The sequence below is a fragment of the Leptosomus discolor genome, chromosome 4, assembly GCF_034619465.1.
Source record: "Leptosomus discolor isolate bLepDis1 chromosome 4, bLepDis1.hap2, whole genome shotgun sequence".
Classification (NCBI taxonomy): domain Eukaryota; kingdom Metazoa; phylum Chordata; class Aves; order Leptosomiformes; family Leptosomidae; genus Leptosomus; species Leptosomus discolor.
Genome location: NC_141394.1, coordinates 63,147,645 through 63,170,914, shown reverse-complemented (window position 1 = coordinate 63,170,914; position 23,270 = coordinate 63,147,645). Strand labels below are relative to the sequence as shown.

At 39.5% G+C, this 23,270-nt stretch overlaps 1 protein-coding gene across 2 annotated transcripts; it reads left to right on the top strand.

Moving 5' to 3' along the window:
* Positions 1–908: 908 nt before the first annotated feature.
* ANAPC4 (anaphase promoting complex subunit 4) lies at positions 909–20,622 on the top strand. 2 transcript variants are annotated; one of them, XM_086463694.1, is made up of 28 exons: positions 909–1,016; positions 1,720–1,825; positions 2,891–3,023; positions 4,186–4,260; positions 4,402–4,428; positions 4,532–4,576; positions 6,300–6,384; positions 6,779–6,889; positions 7,467–7,550; positions 7,796–7,882; positions 8,584–8,648; positions 8,742–8,784; positions 8,882–8,958; positions 9,397–9,497; positions 9,576–9,627; positions 9,934–9,989; positions 11,192–11,238; positions 12,721–12,777; positions 12,939–12,995; positions 13,541–13,634; positions 15,293–15,390; positions 15,911–15,972; positions 16,056–16,094; positions 16,181–16,282; positions 17,381–17,458; positions 18,209–18,379; positions 19,570–19,693; positions 20,060–20,622. In XM_086463694.1, exons 1-28 carry the CDS (start codon positions 909–911, stop codon positions 20,273–20,275), a joined length of 2,400 nt encoding a protein of 799 aa, XP_086319820.1. In that variant the 3' UTR covers positions 20,276–20,622. The 2 variants fall into 2 exon arrangements, with proteins under 2 accessions (XP_086319820.1, XP_086319821.1); XM_086463695.1 differs by having other exon boundaries at positions 11,192–11,241.
* The last annotated feature ends 2,648 nt before the right edge of the window (positions 20,623–23,270 follow it).

Genomic DNA, 23,270 nt, shown 5'->3' with positions numbered 1-23,270 from the left:
GGTTAGGTGACGGGAAGGCACAAATTCTTAGGAATCCAAGCTGTGTTCGTTCCAGTCCTCTCACAGTATGGTTTGGGATTTTTTGAATTTCGTCTCCAAAGGGAAAAAAGCCTAAGGACAAAAAAATAAAAATTACTTTAGCAGCTTAGTAAGTGGGGGAAAAAGTGATCTTGTGAGTATGTTTAAGTTTATTTTTAAACCACTTCCACGAGTTAAATTTAAAAAATCACTAGTTTTAACATTTTGGAGTGGCACTGCTGAAAGGAGTTGGGTTACATTGTAACAGTGATTGAACCGAGTGCCGGCGCAGCGTATGCTTGGGCACCAGCACAAGAAAAACGAAGGGTTGTGCTGCAGTAGGCGGGGATGTGACCGAGGCCCCTGGTGCTGCCCTGAAGTTAAGGCAGCCGCAGCGGGGCGAGGCTGGGCTTTCCCCCAGCGCTACCTGCCCGGCGCAGCCGCCCCCTTCCGCGGGGCCCTCACGGCCGCGGGCATTTCAGCCTCGTGCGGGGGGGAGGGGACGGAGCCGCCCTTGCCCCCCGCTGAGGGGCACTCGGCAGGCCGGGGCCTCGCTCCACCGGGAAGGGCGGGAAGAGCCGGACCCGCTGCCCAGCGGCAGCGCCCGCCGCCACCGCCGCCGTCCCGCTCCGCGGGCTGGGCGCTGAGCTGCAGGCGGCCCAATCCGCGGCCGAGCTCCTCTCACGGCCCAATCCGCGGCCCAGCTCCCCTCACGGCCCAATCCGCGCCGCGGCGGGAAGCACCGCCTCCGGAAGCGGGCGCGGAGGGCGGGAGGCCGGCCGTGCTGTGGGGGTCGAGGCACGGCCGGGGGACGCCCGGCGGGAGGGGGGGGGGGACGCCCGGCGGCCGCTCGGAGCATCGCCGGCGCCCGGCCGGAGCGCCCCGCCGCCATGCCCTCTTTCCGGCAGGTTGGGGAGAAGCAGCTGCCCCAGGAGGTCGTCTTTATGGCCTGGTCCCCCAAAAGGGACCTCATCGCGCTGGCCAACAGAGCGGGGGAGGTGAGTGCGGGGGCTGCCGCCCCGCCGGTCCTGCAGCGGGAGTCCGGGGCCGTGCTGGAGGCTGCGTCTCGGGGCGGGCTGGAAGGACCCCGTGGAGGGAAGGGTGGCTGCTGCTCGTAGCAAGGCGCTGCCTCTTCTGTACTGTCGCTAAGGTGCCTTTGCTGTTACCCGAGCCATTTCTTGTAAGCTTCGCCAGTCATTTAGGCGTTGCAATTATTTTATCAAGCTTCTCAATACTTACTGCCCCTTCTTTTTTTTTAATTTTCTGATGTCCAGACACATTCTCTGATGATAATCTCATTGCCTGCATCTGTGGAATTTTAAAGCGCATGAAATTTCCTATTTAAATTAAATCTGTTTCCAGGTATTTACTTCCTGGAACTGCTGTATGCGGTCGTGCATGGAGACAGACTGTTGTGCTTTCAGGCTGTCTCCGCTGGAGAGGCATGGGTAACTCCTGTTGGTTACCAGCTGCTGGGCTTGTACAAGGCACAGCTCATTTCTCTGTATTGCTGTACAGTAAACAGTATACTGACCTCTAAAGTGGCACAGGAGCGAAACGTCTACTAGAGGAGCAGGTGGTATTTAAGACACAGAACCTATTAAAAAATGGTAAAAAAAAAGCGTGTCTTGAACTGATTTACAAACTGGTATTAACAGGAGAATGTGGTTAATTTTTGTCTTCAATGTGTTTGCTTTGTAGGTTTTGCTTCACCGGCTTGCAAACTTTCAACGAGTGTGGAGTTTGCCTCCAAATGAGAATACAGGAAAAGAAGTGACTGCTCTTGCTTGGAGACCAGATGGCAAAAGTAATGTCAAGTATACGAGGTGATAGGGTGCAATAAAAATCCCATCGGAAATTAGTGAAAGTTGTGGGGATGATAATTCTTGTCTGTGAAGAAAATTTTCAAATAAACTGTGTTTGAAGAGAAGGGTGACTTAATTGTATGTAGGTTTATTCAAAGTAAGAGAGGTTTACACTGTGGAAAGCAACTGCAAGAAAGATTTGCAAGGCAGATTTATGTCCAAAGTACTGCTTTTCAAGATATAGCAAACCTTCAAGTTCCTAATTAAGCAGAATATTTTTGTATGAACTACAACATTTATTGGGGGAAAAAGAGGCTGTCTGATCAGGACTGACTGAAGATTAGCAGAGGCTGACGTTTAGAGGCTAAAGTTGCTCTAGTGGTACACTAGAGAAGAAAAAAAGCACCTTTTCCTTCTCAAGAGAAATAATGTTGAAATTAGTAGCTTAATAAACCTAGGCTGGAAATCAGTTATTTTTTTTGTCTCATTAGAGGTGGGAGAGTGGGAACAATCTTCTTCCGTGACATGTGGGTAAAAATACCTATATTGTTTTATGATGGAGTCTGAGGAGTTTAAGAAGTTTCTTTTTAAGCTGCTTGCCTGTGATTACAAGGAAGCAAGCACAGAAACCTGTGCCTGCCACATGCTTTTATGGATGAATAAAGTTGAGAAGAAGGTGATGCAAAAGTTGCTCGGCAAGTCTTAAATTGTATTTTGTTGTAATAAAACCCAGACCTTCCTGGTGGACAGTACATAATTTTTGCCTTAAATTTGCAAAAACGGAAGCCTCTGCTTTATTGGACCTGTTGTTAGAAGCATGTTTGGTTCAACATGTAGATAAATATTGTGAAATCAGGCCTTTGACTTAAATTTATCACCTAAAATATAATAGGAGTTGAAACTTTCATTCTAATGTCTACATTTCAAATGAGAATTTGGAAGGACTAAATAGACAAAGAGAAAATTGTGTCCAGTAGTTGGCTTTGCAGACACATTATTTTCTAGTTCATGTGAAGTACAATGTTTTGCCCATTGGTTATTTATACATTTTACTCATCTTTCTCTAGTTTTGGCTTTTGGCCTTACTGATACCAAGCGGATCATTCTGTGTGATGTAGAAAAACCTGAAAGCCTGCACTCCTTCTCTGTGGACTCATCTATTACATACATGCATTGGATGGAAGTAACTGAGGAAAGCAGGTGAGTCTAAAAAACCCTAAAGTAAATTATGGGCTATGTGGTGCCACCTTGCTAATAATTTATGCTTAGTATGTTACAAGCAGTCATATAAAGTAATATAATATTATGTAGCTGTGGCTTTTGTTTTGCCACTTGGCTTAAATTTTTATTAGAACAGACACTCTTCATAACGCTTATAGTGCTGATATCTTAGTCTCGTAGTTCTTTAGGTTGTACACAAAGACTTCAGCGTGATCTTGAGTGTCCCTCTATTAAGAGGTGCTTAATCTAATGTTAGCTTGTACAGCCTGTCTTCTGATACAATTTACTTCAATACCAATTGATTTATTAAAGTAATTATAGTAATGTTACTGTGTTCGTCTATTTTGTTAGTCAGAATAAGTGTTATATTTAAATCTTTCTTCACTCTTGCTTTCACAATCTTTAGTTTGGTGCTTAAAGGAAGTCAGATTGCCTTTAATGATCATGAGCTCTGTGGCATTAGAGGATTCTTAGCAGCACTTGGGAGCCGGAGGACGTTGTGATCCCTGTTTCGGTGATCTTACAAAAACCTCTGATATGCAGTTTATTGCAGTGCAAGACAATAATTAAATGTGTATTTAAAAAAGGGAGGTGGTGTAAGCCTGACTTGGGGATTTCCCCCCCTCCAGAAAACACCAGTCTTAAAATAGCAAGAAAATAGCTGCATCTTAAATCACCCTAGCATTCTTCTCCTGATGGGGTTAGGCTTATCTTCTTGTGGGGAATCTCATCCTTCTGCCATGTCTAAGGTGTGGTATTAAGTATTGCACTTTAGTCTTCCTCTCCTGAAATGTGTCTTTAGTGTGAAGCTTTTTTGAGGTGTATGTAGGTCTGCAGGGTTGTACAGTCAGTAATTGCATTACAGATGAGGGATTTGGTGACAAGCTGCGGAGCTGGCAGGTACAAACTTTGTATTCTCCTTTGGTGGAAACAAAAAAAAGATTTTCAGACTTCTTTTATTAGTTTGATCATTTGATAAATTGTTAAAGGCCCCGTAAGGGATTACCCTCTGATATTTGTAACTGTAGTATACATGATATATTGAGTATATGCTGTAGCTTTGAAGTTAGAACGGAATTCTCTTCCTCCCTTCCTGCATTTTTACAGCTTGGATGTAAAGACAGTCTTACTTCTTTTTCAGTGTTCTGACTTCCTTTTACAATGCTGAGGATGAATCCAATCTCCTTTTGCCTAAATTACCGGCGCTACCAAAAAAGTAAGCATTATACTAGTAAGCTTGAGAGGAAACCATTTGTCGTTTGTTGTCATTGTTTTGGTTATTCATCTTTAGAGCTCTACAGATTCTTTGGATTAGATGTCTGCTCATTGTTATTGAGAATAATTATTTTGTTTTCAGTTACAGTACCACTGCAAAAATTTTCAGGTAAGAAATTGTCACCTTATATCTCTCCATTTTTTTGGTTTATTTTGTTTTCCGGTGTTGAATCAAGCTACATAAACCCCAACCATATGTTTTGTATTTTCAGCGAAGAAAAGTCAGATGAAATTATGAAGCTTCTGGGTGATGTAAGGTAAATTCCATATATGGGTTGTTGTGGTTGGATTTGTTTTTTTTTTTGGTTGGTTGTTTTTTCTAAAGCTATAAAATAATGGATAAGTGGGTTTACTTTTAAGTTATTTGTAACCAGTTTTAAAGGGTCCTGGAGAAAGGGTATGGAATGTCTTCTCTTTTAATGTTAAAAATCCCAGGAATATATTAAAAAAAAAAAAAATCTCCATTAGTTTACAGCTGTTCTCCTCAATTTAGAGGGATTGTAAGGCACTTTGTCACCAACTGCTGTTGGTGCCATATCTTTTTTTCCTTAGAAGAAAATATCTTGGGGTGCGTTTGAAGGCTATGTTTTGTGTGTTACTTAAGCTGGTCTTGGAGACGATTGTGAATGCTTGTTATAGACAGAGAATTCCTGAGGGTTTGCATGAGCGTGACAAAGCTCAACTTAGCTCTGAAATCCACTGTATTAGGGTTACTTTAAAATAAATGTCTCTTATTAGGAAACATGAGGAGCAGCTGGAAGAAGTGTAGTTTAGCAGAGTGAGACTGGCTTTGTGGACTGCTTGTGGGGCAGTTTTGAGGATGGTGCTTAACATCTGTGCCTTGTTTTTTCCACTCGCTTTCTTTCACTGTACCTTATAGTCTCACCACTGAGAATCATCCTCCTTATTTCAAAATTTGCATCTCTGTCATCAGTTGATCCTTTATAAGACTTGATACCTCTTCTTATAGTAGGACTTCCTTGCTATAGAGAGAGACATGGCAGCTGTCTCTGTAGGAGCTTTCTGGATTCTGTGCGCCTTCATCCATTCAATTCATCAAACCAAATATTTTTGAGATACCATTTTGATAAGTTCTGTCTTGGCTTTAACAGAAACATTCTCCTTTAGCATATATTTAGCTGTGTAACAGGTAGAAGTTGCAGTTAATCTTCTTGTGTTTATAAGGGGACATCTAAAACATTCTGATTTTTTATGTTGGAGAGCATTACTGCTCACTGTAATGTAAGCAAATGTGTCTAGTTGAAGATGTGTGCGTGTATGACAGGAATAGACAACCTCCCTGTCCAAACTTTAATGTTTTGAACATGGCCAAAAAGGGAGGGGTCGGAAAAGCTTTTTCTCAAGTCATTGTGGCAAGTTGGTTTTAATAAGTGAGCACATACCTGTCTGTCCCAAACCCTATTCTTTGAAATGGGTTTCTATTTCTGATGCTGTTGTTACTTGTGGCTTTTTTTTGCTGCTGCATCCATTTCAAATGTTTATTGCCATTGGGGTTTTGCAGAGGAGTGCCACTGAGTGACTGCAACAAACTTACTCTGCAGGTAGTTAGGCTAAACTCATGGAAATACACAAGTAGCTTTGTAAGCGTGCTTTGCAGCCTGTATTGGTAGCTGGGCTGTTGCTAGAAACTGTACTTTTTTCTTCTGAAAGGTATGAAGTTAGTGAAGAAGGACTTCTATGCCTAAATTGTGTTACTTTTTCCCTATTCTCTCTGTTAATTTAGTAATTGATACTCTCTGTAAATGTTAGAGACAGATCTTATCAATGAAATCCAAGCTAATATTTTTTTTTTGTTTTTAAATTTCTTGGATCATAGACAGTAGCACAGTGTTTCTTTTTGTTCAGTTATTCTTTAGAGGATCTTCAGTAAAGGGCTGGAATTTAAGTATTTAGAATTATATTTGTATGCATTAGAATTTGTTTCAGTATGCTCATCAACACGTTCTTCTGTTTTTATAGGCTTAATGCTCTTGTCCTTGGAGGCAGCTCAGGATTCATTGAGATTTATGCTTATGGCATGTTCAAGATTGCTACAGTAACTGGTGTACGTTCTGTTCCTTTCCATATATTTTCTTCATAATATACAAAACTACATCTGAATTGAATGAAAAAATACATATGTGTGCTTACACATAAGTGAAACTGGGTTGCTGAATTGTAAAGAAAAGAATAGTCGTTTCTCTCAATTGGTTTGTGTGGTTATTGTTGGAAAGACATTCCAACTCTGTTTCATTTGAAACAAGATGTTAAAATTTCCAGAGTTCAACATTAATCCGCAGTGAAAAGGGTGCTTTTGTTCCTGAACAGTAGCTGGAAATTCCGCTTTGTTTTTACGTGTCATTGACTGCAATCTTCTTTGTATGTGAATGTGTTAGAGCAGTAAATACATCTTAGAGGAAATGCAATATTTCATTAACTTTTAAACTGGAATCCTTCAGGTGGCAGGTTCCTGTCGTGGACTATGTTTATCTAGTGATTTGAAATCACTATCGGTTATTACAGAGATACGAGACTCTTCAGACAGCGAAGCAGAGATAACATATTTTCAGGCAAGTAAAGTAATTTTAAAGTGTTCTTTAAAAGTAAGCCTGATTTTTAAATTGCTTTCTGGTAGCTTTATTGCTTTCCCATTATTTGCAGAAAAAACACAAATTACTGCTTTCAGCCTTTCTGAAATTCACCCTGATTTAGCTTTTGGATTTATCATGTTAACATGCAGTTTCACTGATGAACACTGATAATGATGATCTGAGGCATTCTTTTAAAATATTACTTTAAATATAACATTCATTTATTTGATTACAGTTACTCAGATTTTCTTCATTCTGTGCACAAAGGCATAGCAACATTGCTGTTGATTTTCCAGTCTATCCAGAACAGTCATACTTAAAACCGTTACTGTTAGAACTCCAAAAGGAGGAACCCTATTGGAAGTTTTTATAGATGTATTAAAAATGTTTATTTACCCTTTGAATTAAATGTATTTCCCTTTTAAAGTCAACTTTAAGGAAATGAGAAATGTCAGGTTTTTTTGTGAGTCCTCCCAGTCTGTCTTTTCATTTCTGTATCTAAAATTTCTTAAAAGACAAATCATCTGTTACCTGTTGCTATTTTCATTTGTTATAGCTGGACACTAGTCTGTTATCAAGTTACTTACCTGAGGTAACTCGAATGGCTCGGAAGTTTACTCATATTTCGACTCTGTTACAGGTACAGTTGTGTTACAACATTCTTTTAATATTACAGTGTTTTATACTCTTAATGCAAGTAAAATCAATGTTTTCTAGTAGGAAGCTTAAGTTGGTTTTAAGTGACTGTAGAGCTCTAACTTGGAATTTGATAGTAAATTTTATATATCTACAGTATGTCTTCCCTTTGCATTGTAACATCCAGTTCTTGCATGTGTTTTGAAGCGGGGGAAAGCGAGTAATGCTAATGCGGTATCTGTGTTGCAGTATATAAAGTTGTCGTTGACATGCATGTGTGAAGCATGGGAAGAAATATTGATGCAGATGGACTCACGACTGACAAAGTTTGTACAGGTACTGTAGTATTAACTGTTCTTTTGGAAAAACATTTTTTTTGCAGTAGTTCTGTTGTTCATGTTAATATACTCCGTATCTTAATGTTCTTTAAGCACAAGGCCTCCAGATAACAGTCTAAGTTCAGAGGCAACCTGGAAGCTATTGTGTGTCAAGTGCTCCAATGCTAAAGATATCTGAGTATCATCAAGCACGATTTTATTGTGATTCTTCTTTATTTTATTTATTCTACGTTATTCAAAAGTGATAGTTTTCAGCTTGCACAGCTGTTGATTGCTTTCTATTTAAGGTTGTGCTCCTTGTCCATTAGTCATTGATAAACTCAGTACTGTAAATGTTAAGTAACAGCCCACCAGCACTTACAGCCTGGTTCAATAGAGCATGTAAAACAGCCATGATTAAGATGCTCTTGGATTTGCTTAAATTTTGTGTTCATTGACCATGGCTGTAAGTTAATTGAATCAAATTTTTTTTTTTTAAATAGATTCTTAGTGATGGCAAACTGCCTAGAATTTTTACTGTGTAATACAACTGAAAATAACGTAAAATGCTGGAAAATTTCCGGTGAACAATAGTCTGATTTCAGCATTCAAGGATGTGGGTGGGTTTTCCGATATACTTTAATTGAAGTGTTTGTGAGATTATTTGGTAGCCTGGATTTAATCTCTTCACCAATCTATTTCAATCATTTTGACTGACAGGAAAAGAATACAACCACTTCTGTTCAGGATGAGTTTATGCAGCTGTTGTTATGGGGCAAAGCAAGGTAGTTACTGTTGTTTTATCTGATTATGCATTTGCCTTTGATATTGAAATACAAAATGAATGCATATTTGGTTCTCTCCCCCACCCCCTTCAGTCTGGAACTTCAGGCATTACTAATGAACCAACTGACGGTAAAGGTATGCAAGTATTTTTTAATATATTAAAATTATCTATTTCTATATCTTTTAATCACAGAACAGAACATTATTGTATGTTTGTATTTCTTTTTAACAGGGTTTAAAAAAACTTGGTCAGTCCATAGAGTCTTCCTATTCCAGTATACAAAAGTTGGTGATAAGTCATTTGCAGAGGTAAGTTGCAGAATGGCCCATGAATTATAGATAAAATGGCATATTATATGCTTTGCTAAAAAAAACCCAACTATGCTGTATTGGTGATTCTTTTTATGTAGGTGTGCTGGTGCGGAGGCTGTGATCATGGCAAAATGTACTGTTTTACTTTTGGGTGATGGAGAGCTGTTGAGGTATTTTAAACAATCTCCATGACACACCACCTGTATATCACTGCCTGGTGTGTTTATAGGATATTTGCAATATATTCACACCAACTTTGTGTGGTGGTTAAAATCATTAGGACAATATTTGCCTTTCTGTGAAATGGTACGTACCAGATCACCTTATAAAGCTCTCCAGTTTGCACATTTAAATGATAAAAATGTAGCTTGCAGTGAAGCAGTGTATTTCCAAAGGGTGACTAAAATATTATACTTTTTTGCTCTGCCTTCAAAGTGGCTCTGAGGCACTGTTATACCACTTGAGTGAATTGAAAGGAATGGCTTTATGGAAACAAAAGTATGAGTCTCTGGGATTAGATGCATCCGGAATTGAAGGTACAATACTGTCTGTGCAACTTACCTACTGTGATTTCACTTCTGAAAGCTTAATAATAAGGTCAGCTCTTTTTGCAGATGCTATTACTGCTGTTGGTTCTTTCATCCTGAAAGCAAATGAGCTGCTTCAGTAAGTATGAAGTCTGGAGAGTTTAAAAAACATGACTATTGAGTCTTGTATCTAAGGGGAAGCATGTGGCTGGGACTAGAGGAGGTTGAGAGAGCAAGGCTCCTCTGTTGGTGGTGAGCTTTTATCTTGTCTCACTGCATCTCATAGACTCATAGCCCAACAATAGTCTTGCTTGGAAGGTTGCATGAAGCATTTTTTAAAAAATTAATAGTGCTTGCAGGCCTTTCTGTAGTAAAGATGAGACTTAAGCCTGGAGCAGCTTGTGACATTTAGATCTGGTAATTTCTTTTCTTGTTTCCTGCTCAGAGTTATCGACAGTAGTATGAAAAACTTCAAAGCGTTTTTTCGATGGCTGTATGTTGGTAAGCTTGATGACATAGTAAGCATCCAGTATTTGTTTTGTTTTGTTTTGTAAGCATTAAAATGTTGGCAAGCGATTAAGCCAATCATAGCTGTAACCATCTATTTATTTCTATCATAGAAAATTTCTGGATGTCTAAAAGGTTACAGTTGATGAGGCAAGGATAATTATGATATTAAACACATGGATCATAAATTTGATAGTTCTCAATTAAACTTTGTGTGTGTAAAGTAGGTATTGTATATACTTATCCTGTAATGTTGCTCCAAACTGTTGGCTGCTTCGTGAGCAATTTGCAGGTCTTGACTTGGAGAAATTAAAGGACTTTATTTAGTTTACACCAAATTTGAAGTATAATCTAACTCTACTTTACTCTGTCACTTGCTGTTTTCTCCTGTGGAGACCTAGTTAGCTGTAAGGTTATACACAGGTGTAAACAGTCTTTGAATGTCTGGATGCACTTCATAGCCACCTCCAATTGTAGTGGGGTAGCTGCAGGTAAAATGTTAGAAGGAAGTGCAGAATGCTATATTTTAGCCTGCTTGTTTTTATAAAGTGGTTATGAATAGGTTTATAGTTTTTAATTGATCTTTTTAGAACTGAACAGTCTAACCAGATACTGTAAAACTACCAGAGATGCAGTTAGTACTTACTAGCAGAGATATAGTAATTTTAATTTTAAAGATTGCAGAAAGTAGAACTACCAGAGTTCTGTGTCGTAATGTTAGAACTTTCATCATTTAAATGTTCACTGTGTTTGCTCAGGTTGAAACTGAACAGAGAACTCTATCTAAGCCTCACTGATTTAAAATTATTTCTGTGTGATTCTCTTAAAACACGTGATTCTGGGCATGACAGTATTCATGTATTTTATGTACATCCGTTTTACTACTCTTAGTGTGCACATGAATAAGTTCTTATGAGCCCTTTTTCTAATAATCTTATTGCAGTCTTGTACAGGGTACAATGCAGTTGGAAAAGATTAAAGATAAAATTTTTCCAAGATTTGTATTGTGAGATAGTGAGGCAAGTGAGGCTTAATTTTAGTCTCAGTTCATAATTCTTCATTCCATACTCTTTTGCTTCTGAGAAATTAATCTTTCCTATTTTATTAGCAATGTCTTATTACATAGCCATGGAAAATTAAGAATATTAGGAAAACTTATTAATATTAATGCAGTAAGAATATAATTTTTTCCTCAGCCATGTTGAGGATGTCAGAAGATCATGTGCTTCCAGAGCTGAACAAGGTAGTAGTAACATTTTCTAATAAATGGTGGCATACCCTGTATTCTGCAAAGTTTATTTTTGTTCCAAAACTTAACAGATAGTGCCTGTGTCATTTCTTTGAGAAAGCTGATGCCTGCAGATTCACACTAATATGCTGTCTTGCATGAATTACTTTTTCTGGTTTATTTGTTTATACTACTCCCTTTAGTACACTGTGCATGAATGTGAGAGCTCTGTGTGCAGCACGTCTTTATATGCCTTAGATGACTAAGCTAACCAGAATGGGATTTTAACGTCTTTACCAGTGCCCTGGTAGAAGAGATGAAATACACCTGCATCGGATTTGCAGACACCATCACACTGGGTGAATGCTGGAGGACAGAGGTGCCTTCCAGAGGGAAATAGATAGGCTGGAGGAATGGACAGATGGGGACCTCCTGAAGTTCAGCAAGGAGAAATGCAGCTAGAGAGGTGTGGCCACCAGGTTGAGGGAGGTCATTCTTCCCCTCTACTCCACTCTGGTGAGTCCTCACCTGGAGTACTGTGTCCAGCTCTGGAGTCCTCAGCACAAGAAAGACACAGACCTGTTGGAGCGGGTCCAGAGGAGGGCCACAAAAATGATCAGGGGGCTGGAGCACCTCCCCTGTGAGGACAGGCTGAGAGAGTTGGGGTTGTTCAGCCTGGAGAAGAGAAGGCTCCAGGGAGACCTTGTAGCGGCCTTCCAGTACTTCAAGGGGGCCTACAGGAAAGGTGGGGAAGGGCTCTTGATCAGCGAGTGTGGTGATAGGACAAGGGGTAACGGATTCAATCTGAAAGAGGGAAGATTTAAACTGGATATTAGGAGGAAGTTCTTCACTGTGAGGGTGGTGAGACACTGGCACAGGCTGCCCAGAGAAGCTGTGGCTGCCCCCTCCTTGGCAGTGTTCAAGGCCAGGTTGGATGGGGCTTGGAGCAACCTGGTCTGGTGGGAGGTGTCCCTGCCCATAGTGGCGGGGCTGGACTAGATGATCTTTAAGGGTCCCTTCCAACCCAAACTATTCTGTGATTCTGTCCTGGAGAAGAGTAACCCCCTGCGATTGTGCAGCAGGGCCCCAACTGTCCGGGGAGCAGCCCTGCTTAGATGGACTTGGGGATGTCGGTGGGTGCAAGCTGGGCATGAGCCAGCGGTGTGCCCTGGCAGCAAAGGTGGCCAAGAGCACCCGGGGCTGTACTAACAGGAACATGGCCAGGAGGTCAAGGGAAGTGGTTACCCTCCTTATTTAAAACTCATCAGATTGTATCTGGAATGCTTTCTCCAGTTCGGGGCCCTTCTATACAAAGGACGTGAATATGCTGGAGTCAGTTCGGCAGAGGGCTCCCCAGCAGGTTGGAGGCTGGAGCACTTGTCCTGTGAGGACAGGCTGAGGGAACTGCGCTTGTTCAACCTGCAGATAGGTGTCCTGTGCTCATTGAAATGTATTTCTTATCCTTTGTTTTTCTCACCTTTTTTTTTTCTCTTTTAGATGACACAGAAAGATATCACATTTGTTGCTGATTTTCTTACTGAACACTTCAATGAGGCAAGTTGTATTGGTTTGCCAAGTACAGCATCTGACTGTTTTTGCTGCCAAGAATTGAATCTGAAAAATGTTATTGTAAAATAATTCAATCATCTTTTTGTACACTACTGCTCTTTAACTTTGGGTTTAAATCGTGGTTTTGTTTGTGTTGGTTTTTTCAGGCACCAGAACTTTACAATCGTAAAGGAAAATACTTCAATGTGGAGAGAGTTGGCCAGGTAAAGAACCAGGCAATAAATGGAAAAAGAATAAGTGAGAAAATCCTTTAGATGCGGAAGCTTTTAAAGCTGTGACCGCTTTTCTTCTCTGTCCCTTTTGCTCTATGTTGCACATTCAAGTAACGGTAAAGGGGAGTATTTTAATTATTTTTTCCCGTATTATTAGGAAAAGGAGTGTTAAAAAATATATCTTATATTTTTACTTACACATGCTGTATTTTTAGGGAAAGGGTGAAACTTCTTCACAGCCAGCAGTAGTAATGTAAAACTGAAATGTGTTTGTTTTCTTTATGCCATTAATCACTGGATTTCAAAACATTTGTGCTCAAACTTGATTTAAAAATCAGTTTCTTACGGAAATGCCACTATGTGATCTTGGACAACAGTTGATTTTTCTTACAGTTTTTAGAAGGGGTGGAATATTTAGTTTTAAGACTAGAGCACGTAAAATTGCGAAGAAATGTTTAACAGACTTATGAGGGTCAATGTTGGAGGTGAATTTTAATGTCTCTTAAAATGCAATCTTACAAATGTTTCTTTTCTAGTACTTAAAAGATGAAGATGATGACCTTGTATCACCACCTAACACAGAGGGAAATCAGTGGTTTAACTTTCTTAAAAATAGTACTCATCTTAAAGGTAACGTGTGCTTTACTAAGAAGTAAAAGTGAATCAAAGTTACATATAGAATACAACAAACGTAGAAGAGTAATCTGGTTTTTCATGCTTAAAGTTATTTCTGTAGTGTTAGTCATGGGTCTCCATCTGAGTAGCAAAAAAGAAATGGGTCTTGTTATTTTACACAGTTTTTATGTAGCTTCTTACCTAGTCAATTACCATTTTCTGGCTATTAGGAGTTTCCTACCTTTTATGTACCAGTCTCAGAAACGTTGGCTTGGAAGGAATCCCAGGAGATGTTTGGTTTAGATCTTAATTCCAGTCCAAGGAAGTAGTAATTACGCTTAAGTCATACCTGGGGGAATTGTCCTAACTTGTTCTCTTTCACCGGAGTCTGAGACTCTTTTGTTAATTAGTGGTGAAAAAGAAGTAAGAGACTATAATGACCTGATGGTGAAAATGGTTCTTGTTTAACTTCAGAAGCCATAGAACGTAAAATTTCTACAGCATAAGATGTCTTGTAATAGAATTTGCTATAGGTGCCTTTTTTCTACCTATTTAATTCAATAAAAAGGGGGGATTTGGTAGCATTTTTGTTTGTAAAAATAGTATTTAGAAAATGTGGTTTTAGACATACTTAGAAAATATATTTGATACATTAAATGTGTAGGTTGCTTGACTGGTTATTTCTGTTACCGCCCAAGATTTGTGGTTGTTTGTAGGCATGGTTTGTAAGTGCTTTTGTTGGTATTAATTTGGCAAGTATTGAGTTGTTTACAGCATTATAGGACAAGTAATGCCTCTGTCATTGACACTTTCTACCCTTCTGTGCTGTTTTATATTGCTTTGTTTGTTGATGCAATTTTTATCGTTCTTCAGCTAAACATTGGAAAATAAACAGATTAGGTACTTAGTAGTGAGATTTATCGCAAAAGCTAAACATCTTCTTACAAAGTAGTTCATTTCATAAGAACAAATCAGTCCTATTGAAGCCAAATCATAGCTACTATAAGAAGTATGGAAATTGTTTTGCTCAAAAAATATATTTTATGACAACTGTGTTTCTAGCTCTTGTCTTTTTGCTGTTTTGAATGGGCTCTGAAGAAAAGCTGGAGAGGCAGGCAGGCCTACATTTCCCATTCATTTATCTCGTTTCATACTGTAATCCAGTTAGTTACTTGAGCTAAAATTTATAATCAGGGAATAATTTAGGTGGTCAACTAATCCAACCAAAGCAGGGCTAATTTTGAAGCTAAGCTGGATTGCTCAAGTCTTTGTGCAGTCGACTCCTCTATGTCTGCAAGGATAGAGACCCTGCAGCCTCTCTGGGCACCCTGCACTACTGACTAACGAGTCCTTTTTCCTCATATCTGATTGGAATTTTCCTTGCTGGAGCTTATCGCTGTTATATCTTCTCCTCTCCCTGTATGCAGCTTTGAAAATGTTGTCTTCTGCAACTCCTCCTTTAGACAGCTGAAGAGACCGATGGGTTGCTCCTTGTTAACCCTTGCTTCTCTAGGCTGAACAAACCCAGCCTTCTCGACTTCTCCTTGTAAAGCATGTGCTCTAGCCTCGCAAGCGTCTAATTGACCGTCCACTGGACTTACTGCAATTTGCCCCTGTAATAACTGCGTAGTATGGTTTTAAGTGTTTTTTAAATGAACTTTGTTTGTTTACAGAAAGTCCACTCCTGTTTCCCTACTATCCTGAGAAATCACTGCATTTTGTCAAAAGGCAAATGGAAGGGGTCATTGATCAGTGTTTACAAAAGCCAGCGGTAAGTTCCATTTATATTGATGATAGCTTTCTTTTACGGGTAGCAATCAACTGAAGACAGTAGTCATGCTTAGTGAGGCCTGAAGTTTTAGCCTTTGCCTTTGGATGCCTGCAGCTTAGGTGGTAGCAAGTAGCCCAGCTTGACCACTGCTGGGATGTCCCAAGCCTTTGGCTAGGGAGAGTGTAATGGTGGATTTTTTGTTTCGTGTCTTCTGTTCCCACATTACTGTGATCTATTTTTAATGTTAATTGGATTGGTAGGTGTGCTATGCACTAGAATACTGTGTTAGTTGGCAATAACGTTGAGTCTGTATATTACGAAGAAACGTGAAACGAGTGTATCAAATGACAGTAGTGTTTGTATTAGGGATGTTTATTCCAACATAAATATTGGTGGATTTTTCTTTCAGATGTACTTGGGTGTTTTCTGTTTGTTTGGTTGGGTTTTTTTGGTCTTAAAAACGTGCACGATTATGAAAAACTGCCTGCATTTTTCAGCCTGTTTTCATTATATTTGTTAGGATGTAATTGGAAAGTCGGTGCATCAAGCAGTCTGCATGTGTCTCTACAAAACTTCTCAAAGGTATTTCTTTACATTTATTCTGAAGCTCAGTTGCACAAAATTACAGTAGCATTTTGTAACCTGGTTTGGTTTTTCCTTTTCAGTGAAGATTCCACACCTCAATTATTTAAACTGCCATTTCTGTAAGTATGTTGCTATTCCTTGTCTGTGTCATTTACCAATTATTGAAACTTGATCTAAATTCTCATTTTCTCCCCCCACATTACAGGTGGAATGACAAAACATCCAATATACATTATGTTCTCTTCACTATATTAGAAAATTCTATTTCTAAAATATACATTTTGAGGAGACATACTGATACTTCCAGGTAAGACAAAAAGAGGGAAAAAGTGGGTTTTGAGGTTTGGCACATATGTATAGAGACAATTACAATTTGAATCTGTTTGCAAAAAGGAGGAATGAGCAGCATGAATACAGTCTTCCTTGGATGCAAGAAGAGATGAGGAGGGCAGTAGGAAACCGTAGCAGGAGTTTGTGTTGTATTAGACTCAGAAAGTCTAGTCACAAGACCCAACATCGTTTCAGGCTTAGACAAAAAAATCAGGCTTCCTTAGTTTTGCTCCTCACAGAATTACTTGCTTGTGCAAACTTGTGAAAAATTACAGGGGATCATGCCTTCGGTGTCACTTTGTCTTACTGTGAATATTTACCTCTTGTAGCCTTTAATTTAATACTCTAAGGAAAAATGGGAGGTGCAACAAATAGAATACTTCTCTTTGGGGTGTAGTTTTGTGTACTTTCAGGAGTTTCTGTGTCCAAGATGCAGTTTGTCACTGCCTAGTTGTGCTGATACAACTGTTTTAGATGCATTCTGTCAGTGGGATCACTGAAATGACCTGGGTTTAGAAACCTCCTCCTCTTCTCTGTATAATGCTGATTTTGATAATCTGTGTCATTTAATTTGAGGAGGTAATGAACTGTGATAGGGGCAGGAATTTTTAAGCAGTTTTACTGCTAAAGAAAACACATGGTGAAACTATCTTTTGTGTGTTCAGTTGAGAGCTGCTGCTGACAAAATTACAGCCTTGTGGTGTAGTTTCTATCCTATTTCCTCCTTCATTGATTTCTAAACCAGTCTAAACTCATTCTCTGTAGATTTGAATAACAAGTAACTTAATGGACCTGAGACTAGGACAATTGAGCCAGGAGTTGAGCAAAGAACTGTAACCCCCAAGCCAGATGCAGCTTCCTATTTCACTCCATTAGTTGCATTTTGCCGAGGGGCAGAAGAAAACAAAAAGTTCCCGTCCACCAGCTACGTCATTTTGGGATGTAGCCATCCATGTATTGTGCTAAGCTTAGACAGGTTACACCATCTCTTGCCACAGTTGCCATTAGAGATTCTTGGATTCTCTATGAATGGAAAAGAAATTAGTCACTGAGATAACAAACTCTGTTCTTCTAGGTCTGTCAGTAATGGAATTCTTGCAGTAGAGTTTGGAAACTTCTTGAACAACAGTATAATTGAGAGCTTGGACTCCAGGTCAGTATAGTTGATTTTCCTTCCAGAACTGCAGAGTGCTAAATTGACGACCATGTTTTCTAGTGTTTATTTTACATGAAGTTAACTTCTCAGGCATTCTAGTTTGGCTTTTATCCTGCAAGTTACTACTTCAGATGCTGGACCAGCTTATGGTCCCTGGGTGAGTAAGGCTGTAAGAAATGGCACAGGTGAAGCTGCAAGATTGTGGGAGTCTTGTTTTGTCCTTCGTCTCAAGGTGAAGTAAGTTTGAAAACTAGAACTCTAGCACATGTGCAAGAAAGTGAGCTAGCTGGAAACAGCTCTAGCTTATGTCTGTGATGTTCTTAAAGTAAGATGGAGTGAGGCTTGATATGTGTAAACAAAGGCATCTTAGAAGGCCCTTCAGACTAAGCTTATTCTTTTCATGTAGGAAGGCCAGATGTGATTACCCTCAATACCTTCAGTTGTGTTTCTAAATTTTCTTTGGCATTTGTTTACCGTTTCTTAAATTTCACCTGAAATAGGAAAAAAATATTGCTAATAAATTGTGGATTTTTTTCTTCAGAATAATTTTTCATGCATGATACAGGAGTCTGCTGTGGTTGTGGCTGTCTTTCAGTGTCTTAGCTGCACGACTGATGTTTATCATTTACAGTAAAGGCTGCTGTTAACTACTGAATACTTTTTAACATGAATGCTGTGTAAGTTAAAAATATTTTAGTTCTGTATTCACTTTCATTCCTTGATGCTTTCTAAATTATTTTCCTATAGATGCTACAGTTGTTTAGATGCACACTTCTATGATGATGAAACTGTGACTGTAGTTCTGAAGGAGAGTGTGGAACAAGAGGGGAAGGAGAGAGTCTTGGCTCAGCTGCCTTTATCTTCAGTATATGCAGATGAGGATCAAGATAGGGAATTCATCTGGGATCCTACTAAAAGGTACTGAAATTCTTTGAGAAAGTCTGAAGATGCAGAACTGAAAAGCAGATTAAGCAAATATTCTAATTGATTTAGTTAATAAAAATATTCAGTTACTTATGCTTTGTGTGTGTGTGTAAATATTTTAAAGATGAAAACTTTTTATGCCAGGCAGAGTAGGGAGATAGTAGCTTCCTAAACAGTGCTTGTGGTTTTCTGAGTGTTGGGTTGGGCTTGATTTTTGCTTTTTTGAGCCTGAATACTACCCGTGTACATGGCTTGCATGAAATGGGAGGACCAATTGAAGACATCCTGTAGAAGCAGAAATCTTTTCTTTAGAGGATGCTAACTTTGCTGGTCAGGATACTTGAACTTAGAATGTTCTCAGCATATTTGCTCGTATACCTTTACCTTGTAATCAGGATACATAGGTATTTCTTCATCTTTTCCCTGGTAGTCACACTTACAACTATTGTCAGCTTAGCCTTGAAACATCAGAATTGGTGTCTCTGTGTTGGCACAGGGAAAGGAGAGCATCTGGGGGAAGTGAACACACAAAAACCCAAACTTTTGGTTGTTGTGCCTCACTTGCTTTTTACTTTTTTTCTCCCTATGCCTCCGATGGATTGCATAAGGTACATTTTTACCTCAAAACAGAGTACCATACTGAACTGTAAATATTTTTTTTATGCCACAAAGAAATTGTGTATTGAAGAATGAACTGAAAATATTAAAAGCAAGTTCAAACTAATCCTGGCCACTGTAATAGGCAGGGAGTTCCTTCATACAGTCCCTATGAGTGGGGATGAACTGAAGTAATACACCTTCAAAAGGTCATGGAGGCCAAAATTCTGTGTAAGTGTAGGCATTGCTCCAGGACTTTGTTCAGAAACTCCTATTCTGGCAGAGGAGAGGTCTGAAGGAAGGCCATCCTCATCCCCTGCTGTAGCTGTTACCTGTGGGAAGATCAGGCTTTACAACTCCCTTCTCACTGGCTGTGATCTTTTACTTCAGTTGAACCATGCTGTGTCTCCACAGTTGGATCCCCCACTCTAGAACATGTGTAGCAGCACTATGATGTTTCAAATGTTTATCTGCTTGTTGCATATGATATAATAAAACCTAGACATAAAAAAATGGACTGACTGAGGTTTTTCTTAGTACTGGAATTGTTTCGTATCTACTAGCTTTGTGCTTCTTGCTATGTGCAGGCTGGATGAGCAAAGTGGTGAGATACCCACATGTACTGTCTTCTTGGAGAATCAGTGGAGAGTGCTGGAGAATATGAAAGCTCAGTATGTTTCTGTAAATGGCATTAGAAAAGTTTCCTGTGTGGTAAGTACAGTATCTGAACAAGCCTGTAAATATTAAAGAAAACATGCTCTGATTGGAGAGAGTGATAACCTGTTTCCGGTAATTTAGTGAGATTTATCAAAACTTTTTTTTTCTTTTTTACACAAAGAGATTATTCTCTTATCTGTTCTAAGTGAGTCAGGATACAGTCATACCTCTCTTATAACACAGCATGGAAAAACTTTAACAGAAGTTAATAGATGTACTTGCTTTACTTTTCAGCATGCGGGGCATTAAAAAAGTTACTAATTTCCCTGATACCTCCATTTCAGATCTGTTGGCTGACATTTAAAATGGTATTGGTGCTTTTATTTATTTATTAACAGAAACTTCTTCATGTCTCTGTAGCTGAGTTCCAATCTCCGTCATGTGAGGGTGTTTGAGATGGATGTAGAGGATGATGGGGAAGTTGAGGAAGAGGAGGAAGAAGAAACAACTCAGATTGCAGCTGGGGAACCTGATGAGCTGAATCAGTCTGCAGATAACCAGGACAGTGTGTGTGGTGCATCTGCTGAAGAGCTACCTGATGAAACTGAAGAACACGAGTCGACTCTGGATCCTTGACATAGGCTTTTGTACTGGTAAAGGGACAAGACTGTAATCTTAACTTCAGGCTGCTGAGGTGGTGTATCCTGTACCTACTTAAGCAGCTGTAGTAGGATGTTGTGTGTCAGAATTCTGTATCGCTTCTCAGCTAAGACTATGTTCTAGATTACATTTATTTGGCTCTTTTTTTTTGTCTGGCACATGGTTTGGTATGAACTAAATTTCCTTGAGACCTTTTCCATTTGGATTTTTTTTTTTATAGGTGAGGAGGAAAAGCAATACCAACTGACATTTTTGTAGTTAACCTGTTCAGGCCTGAATACTGTTATTAAGATAAAGTGAACCTGTATGTGAAAACAACAAAACTCGTGACCGAATTCTTCACTTCTCAGACTTCGCGTTCTAGTTATGGGTACAGAAGCTTCCTATAGAGCCGAAATGTCAGAGTGCGTGGCCAACAGCGGGCTTCCAGATCAGCATGAGACTAGTTAGGCAACAAAATTTAGCAATTGTTACTTAAACACATATTTCTAAAAACTCTTTTGATAACATCTGCCCTCAGTAGCACAGTATTTCAGCCTGTGCAGTTCTGTAGTCCTCAGTGCAACATTTTTATGTCTCTATGTTTTGTCACATGTTTGCGTGTCTCAGCTTGTCTCGATGTGAGATTGTTCCTGAAAGTCTGTCTTCTCCATCTGGTATTTTTGTAATGAAAAGTTACAACAGAGAATATATTTTTTTATTATGATGTGACAGTGTATGTAATGCATAGGCTTCAGCATAATCATGTTGTTTGCTAATATTGCTGTAGGAGTGACATAGTGCTAAGCAGTAGAAGCTAGAAACAGCGTTTAGAAATCTAAAATGTTTTTCCCTACCAGCTGTCAGAGTCTTAACTGACTTAAAGCTCAGCTCTTTGAATGAACAGTGCTGCTAAACGCATGATCTTCCTTCAGAACAGTGAGTGTACCTTGTATTCATGAAGAGGACCAGGTCTTACACATGTGGTGCATTCTGTACTTCAAAAATAAATAAATCTGAAATTGCTATTTGGCATTGCAAAAATCAGATACTAGACTCATTCTCTTTCTCTTGTTTTGAAATACACCATTTTTAAGTAAGTGTTTTCTAACGTGGACTTTTGAAGTTTTTTGGCTGTTTGGGGTGCAGGGAAGACCCTTGTAAACAAAGCTGTTCACTTTTAATGGCAACTTCCTATTTTTATCCCCTGCCTTACCAACGTCCCTGAAAGCTGCTTGCTGTTGAGCGCTCTTGTCTAACAGATGCTAAACCTGAAGGCACAATGAGGTTGTAGGACAGGAGGGGCAGAAATGCCCATTCAAATGTGCTGTGGATTTTCTAGTAGAGCGATTACTCTTGATGAGAAATTGCTGCTACAACAGAACCCACTCAGCTTAAGCCTGGCCTTGTGTTCTTCCAGGAAACTCTTGCTTCTGATCTAACTGTAAGGATCGTCACACTAGAGTGCTTGGAAACAACTGTTTTGCTGTGCTTTCTGCTAAGTAGTTTTAGTCCATGGGCATATGGAAATCTGATCTGTCCTGCCCATAATTGTTTCTAAATTTGTGTCAATAGCAGGTGTGTCCTATGCCACAGGGGCATGCTCTTCAGAAATCTCCCTGAGGTTATGCTGTGCATCTTTCTAGTCCAGTCTTGGATATGCTTGAGTCAATGGGAGTTTTGTTTCTGGCTTGGATAAGTACGTATGCACTTTCTGTGTTTCACAGTGACACGATATGAATGCACCAGTTTAGGTCAGTGACTCTGAATGCATCGCTGGTTCCTTCTGTCAAACTTTTATTTTGCTACCAGATTTCTGTAATAATAAATGTGTCAGTAATGTGCTTATGCATCTGTTTTCAAAAGGGTGATAGGATATATTTGATCTAGAAGTTTTTCAGGATTTTGGTGGTGTCTGGATATGGTGATCTCGCTTGCCACTTTGATCTCTTCTTCATCCTTTTGTGTTTGTTTTTATGCTAACTGAAGGCTCATTCAACCTTTTTCTGTGGGGAGTTCTCATTCTTTCTTGATAGTTTTTTTAGTCAAAACAACTTTTATATTCTCACAACTGTGCACACGATCCAGTCTTTGTAATACTAATCTGTAAGTCTCCAAGAATGATTTACTGCTGCCTTTTTTTAATGTCTACCTGTTTTGTATGTGGTATTGCTAGGGCTTTTTTAAGATCTTGGGCAGCTTTGCTTTTGTCTTCTGCTGTTCACCTTGTGGAATCCCTTTTCCAAACCTTTTGTCCATCCCTTTTCTGCCTGATCTCCTTGACTTCAAAACTTGCCTCATTGCTGAGTTTTTGCATCAGTCTCTCACCGATTGGTTGTTTTGCTTCACAACCTGGCCATGCCATGGTTCAGTTGCCTTCCGCTTGTATGATTTTGTTGCACACTCACACCTGCCTTCATAAACGACCGCTTCAGTTGCTCAAAAAGACAGGAGATGGATAGAGAGAAATAATGAACGGAAGCTTGCTTCAGTTAACTGGCTCTTTTTGCAGAGGGGAGAAGGGATGGGTATTTTTGTAACAATACCTACAGTTGGTCCTAATGCTCCTTGGCTTTGAAAAACTTACTTAAAAAAGCTTTAAGCCTATATGTAAACCTTGACAGAATGGGAAATCCACCTATGTAAGTGCTTAAGTTTTTTAGCAAGTTTCTGTGGCCTGTGTTTAATATCTGTAGTCAGAGATTGTTACATACTGCAGTAACATCTGAGGAGACCTCTCTTGCTTCCTTAAACTAGCTCTTGCTCTTGGAGTTGTGACTAATCTAATGTCTGTCTTCACAAGCCAATTTAAGGGAAGAGCTGGCTTAGCTTGTGCCATGGAGCGATGGTAGCAGTCTAAGAAGGACATTTTGGAGAGGGGAGGGAAGATAATAAGCAGTAAGGAGAATGCATATGAATGAGGAGAGAGGATGAAAGGAATTGACACAGGGTGAGTTTCAAGGAGGGAGATGCAAAATGACATGGGGATCTC

Coding starts and splice junctions, on each gene's coding strand:
- ANAPC4 (XM_086463695.1), top strand. CDS start 909: ATGCCCTCTTTCCGGCAGGTTGGGGAGAAGCAGCTGCCCCAGGAGGTC. Junction 13,635..15,292: donor AAATAGTACTCATCTTAAAG/GTAACGTGTGCT, acceptor GTTTGTTTACAG/AAAGTCCACTCCTGTTTCCC. Junction 16,095..16,180: donor TTATTTAAACTGCCATTTCT/GTAAGTATGTTG, acceptor CCCACATTACAG/GTGGAATGACAAAACATCCA.